The sequence below is a fragment of the Pelecanus crispus genome, chromosome 11 (assembly GCF_030463565.1).
Source record: "Pelecanus crispus isolate bPelCri1 chromosome 11, bPelCri1.pri, whole genome shotgun sequence".
Classification (NCBI taxonomy): Eukaryota; Metazoa; Chordata; class Aves; order Pelecaniformes; family Pelecanidae; genus Pelecanus; species Pelecanus crispus.
In genome coordinates this window covers 18,534,584-18,539,118 of record NC_134653.1, presented here as the reverse complement: position 1 = coordinate 18,539,118, position 4,535 = coordinate 18,534,584, and the positions used below count along the sequence as shown (strand labels likewise).

At 63.2% G+C, this 4,535-nt stretch overlaps 1 protein-coding gene across 1 annotated transcript; it reads left to right on the top strand.

Annotated features, from left to right (window-relative positions):
- The first annotated feature begins 505 nt into the window (after window positions 1–505).
- On the top strand, window positions 506–4,072 carry FBXL16 (F-box and leucine rich repeat protein 16). Its single transcript, XM_075719217.1, has 5 exons — window positions 506–1,201; window positions 2,040–2,548; window positions 2,821–2,905; window positions 3,326–3,389; window positions 3,924–4,072. The coding sequence occupies exons 1-5, from the start codon at window positions 506–508 to the stop codon at window positions 4,070–4,072; spliced, it is 1,503 nt and encodes a 500-aa protein (XP_075575332.1).
- The last annotated feature ends 463 nt before the right edge of the window (window positions 4,073–4,535 follow it).

Genomic DNA, 4,535 nt, shown 5'->3' with positions numbered 1-4,535 from the left:
AGAGAGGTGATAGATGCCCCATCCCTGGAAACTTTCGAGATCAGGTTGGATGGGGCTTTGGGCAACCTGGTCTAGTTGAAGATGTCCCTGCTCATTGCAGGCGGGGGTGGACTAGATGACCTTTAATGGTCCCTTCCAACCCAAACCATTCTATGATTCTATGATCCTGCTCCCATCAGTGGCTGGATCCCAGGCTCCGAGAGGGATGTGAACACCCAGGGACAAACCCCCATCCATCCCCCATCACAGGGGATGCCAGGGCCACACAGCCCCTTAGAGGACCCCGCTCTGTGCCCCGGGCATGTCCCCTCTGCAGCTGTCCCCAGCAACCCTACACCGCCCAGTCCCCTGTGCCACACTGCTCCCTGCACAGGGACCCCCAAGGTCTCCCTCCCCACTGGTGCCATGACATCCTCCAGCCCTGCCTGCACTCCCTGCCTGCTCTCCCTGCCAGACCGACAGCCCCTCAGCCCACACCCCTATGTTGCAGAGAGACCCGTGGAAGATGTCGAACCCGAGAAACGGTGACACCAAGCCCCCATGTTTGCCCCGCAATGGACTGGTGAAGATCCCCACACAACCCAACGGCCTCGGCTCTGCCAGCATCACCAAAGGCACCCCTGCCGTGAAAAACCGCCTGTGCCAGCCTTCCTCCGTGCCTGCCATCCTCAGCCCAGCCTTAGCACACCGCAGCGACCTGCCCATCCCCAGCCTGGCATCCCCGCTCTCCTTGGCCACTCTGGCCGGCGTCTCCTCCCCTCCTGGTGCTTCCTTGGTGGGACTGAACACGAGCGAAGGCTCAGAGCAGCCCTCACCAGAGCGGCTGCCAGGCTCGCCCTCGGAAAGGCAGCTGGCAGTGGACGAGAAGATCCTCAACCGCTTGTTCTGGTACTTTTCAGCATGCGAGAAGTGCGTGCTGGCACAGGTGTGCAAGGCATGGAGGCGGGTGCTCTACCAACCCAAGTTCTGGGTGGGCTTGACACCCGTCCTGCACACCAAAGAGCTCTACAACATCCTGCCCGGTGGTGAGAAGGAGTTTGTCAGCCTGCAGGGCTTCGCCGTCCGTGGCTTTGATGGCTTCTGCCTCGTGGGTGTCTCTGACCTGGACATTTGTGAGTTCATTGACAACTACCCCCTCTCCAAGAAGGGGGTCAAGTCCATGAGCCTTAAGAGGTCGACCATCACGGACGCGGGGTTGGAGGTAGGTGACTCCAGCAAGGTGGCCGGGGTGGAGGAGATGTGGCAATGGTGGGTCCTTCCTGGTGGCCCTGGGGACACACGTGTGGGCAGAGCTTTCACCGGCCGCAGCAAGGAGCAGGCAAGTAGCATGGCCATCCCATGGGTGTGGGCAGCACTGGGAGCCCCTGCCTGTGGTCTGGGCAGTGGGATGGGCTGCAGCCTGCGCTGCCCTCCCAGGCATGGGGTGAGGATGCTGTCAGGGGGGGTTCATCCCTGCTGCCTGCAGATGCTGCCGGAAAGGCAAAGCCAGGCAAGGTGGCCCTGCCACTGGGTGGTGGATGTGGCACCAGGTGGTGAGCAGGGCTCAGGGCATGGGGACATCCCCACTTGGCTGGCTGCTCCCCAGCAAGGGGGTCTCCTGGGCAGGGGGCTGCAGGTCAAATGGAGATGGGGTAACTCATGGTCCTGCACAGGGCCAGGCAAGGTCCCCACTGAGGTCCCCTGCCCCACACCATGGCCAAACACAGCACCAGCTGCTCTGTGGCTGCATCCTACCTGAGCAGCACCCAGGCTGGGAGTGGGCATTAATCCTGCCTCTGCCAACCGCACCAAGTACAGAGCAAGAGACGTGGCCGGGGGGTTCCTGCCTGTCCCCTCCCTTTCCCTGCTGATGCTGGCATGTCCTAGAGAAGGGCGCTGCTCTGATGTGAGGGGGGTCCCAGTGAGAAGGCTGGACCCACGCGGGGCTGGGGGCAGTGGGAAGAGCCCCGTGGGTCTCAGAGGGAGCTGGGGTGGGGGCACAAGGCTGCATGGGGTGGGTGGCGGTGCCCACCATGCCTTGACCCCCTGCCCCTTGGCAGGTGATGCTGGAGCAGATGCAGGGCGTGGTGCGGCTGGAGCTGTCGGGCTGCAACGACTTCACAGAGGCCGGGCTGTGGTCCAGCCTCAACGCCCGCATCACGGCGCTGAGCGTCAGCGACTGCATCAACGTGGCCGACGACGCCATTGCCGCCATCTCGCAGCTCCTGCCCAACCTCACCGAGCTCAACCTGCAAGCCTACCACGTGACGGACACAGCACTCGCCTACTTCACCGCTAAGCAAGGCTACACCACCCACACCCTCCGCCTCAACTCCTGCTGGGAGATCACCAACCATGGCGTGGTCAACATGGTCCACAGCCTGCCCAACCTAAGCATCCTCAGCCTCTCGGGCTGCTCCAAGGTGACGGATGACGGTGTGGAGCTGGTGGCTGAGAACCTACGGAAGCTGCGGAGCCTTGACCTCTCCTGGTGCCCTCGCATCACTGACATGGCCCTGGAGTACATCGCCTGCGACCTGCACAAGCTGGAGGAGCTGGTGCTCGACAGGTATGGGGCTGTGTTGAGCTGTGCTGTGCCATGACAAGCCATGCCAAGGCATACCAACCTGTGCCAAGGCATGCCATGCCATGCCGAGCCATGCTGAACCATGCCATGCCATGCCAAGCTGTTCCGTGCCATGCCGCATCATGCCAAGCCACGCCAAGCCATGCAACGCTGAGCTATGCCAGAGGCAGTGGGTGCAGCGTGGGGGCCATGGTCTGGGAACACCCATGGGTGACCCACTCCCAGCCAGCCCTGACATCCCGTGTCTCTGGCAGGTGCGTGCGGATCACTGACACTGGCCTCAGCTACCTGTCCACCATGTCATCCCTGCGGAGCCTCTACCTGCGCTGGTGCTGCCAGGTAGGTGGGGGAACACAGCCATGCCTGTCCCGGCTGGCATGGCGGGGAGGGCAGAGCAGCTGGCACTTCCCTGGGGATGGGCCTCAAGATCAGGGTGGGCACCCTGGGCCTGCTGGAGCCCCATGACTTGGTGCTGGGAAGCAGGGAAGGAGTGGGTTGCTCCTGTGAGCTCAGCAGGACACAGCCCTGCCCCAGCACCCAGCTCCCTGCCCCAGCAACCTGCACCCCGTTCCCACATCCTGCCGCTGCTCCCTGCCCTCACACTTTGCCCCGGTGCCTTGCCCCTGCACCAAACTCCCTGTCCCAGCACCCTGCCCCAGCACCCTGCCCCAGTGATTCTGAGCCCCCCGGTACCACAGTGGCCACCCCCCATGGAGCCCATCCTTGTCCCCCCCACTCCCACTCCGTTTTCTTTTCCAGGTGCAGGATTTTGGCCTGAAGCATCTCCTGAGCATGGGTAGCCTGCGCCTCCTCTCGCTGGCAGGTGAGACCCCCTCTCGCTCCCCCAGGACTGGGGTGGCTGCGTCCCCATGGGACTAGGGAGAGACCGGGCCTGGGGACAGGGACAGCCCTGGGGACAGCCTGGGGGACAGCCAGCAGCCCCCCTCCCCAGCCCGGCATGGCTCCTGCATCCCCCCAAGCCACCTGGGCACCCATACCTAGCCCAGGTCCTGCTGGGCTCTTGGGGTGCTGGGTTTTTTGGGGTGCTGGTGTTTTGGGGTGCTGGGTTTTGGGGTGCTGGTGTGTCTGGGGTGCTGGGGTTTTAGGATGCTGGTATTTTGGGGTGCTAGTGTCTTGGGGTGCTGGTGTGTTTGGGGTGCTGGGTTTTGGGGGTGCTAGTGTGTTTGGGGTGCTACTTTTTTTGGGTGCTGGTGTTTTGGGGTGCTGGTTTTTGGGATGCTGGTCTTTGGGGTGCTGGTGGGTTTGGGCGTTGGTGTTTTGGGGTGCTTGTTTTTTGGGGTGCTGTTTTTTGGAGTGCTGGTGTTTTGGGGTGACGGTGCACCCTGCCTGCTTGCAGGCTGCCCCTTGCTGACCACCACGGGGCTGTCGGGGCTGGTGCAGCTGCAGGAGCTGGAGGAGCTGGAGCTCACCAACTGCCCCGGGGCCACCCCAGAGCTCTTCAAGTACTTCTCCCAGCACCTCCCGTGCTGCATGGTGATCGAGTAGCGCCAGATCCGGCCGCCCCGCTCCCACGCCCACCCCACCACCGCCCCGTCTGACATCGCCCACCCTATTTCTTTCCATCTGCTGGGGGATGTGAAAGACACCGTCGATTACAACCGACCCCGGATACCCCCCACATCGACACCCCTGAAGGACACGGGGCTCTGTGGGGAGATGGGGGATGGTGTCACCCCTCGCCGGAGCCCCCCCAGGTACCCTGTAAATTCCCCCCACACTGCTGCCATTGCCCGTCCTCCTCCTGGTGTCCTGCCAATCCCTTCCAGATGGACGAACGGACATCATGGAAACCCAAAGTGGGAAGGCAACGGCAGCGTGACACCCCCCCGGCCGCATCCTGCCCCACCCCGGTGCCGAGCAGGCACATGGCCCCACCACCAAGGATGCTCCCGGGGACCAAAGGATGCTTCTGGGGACTGAAGGATGCTCCCAGGGATGGGCGAGAAGA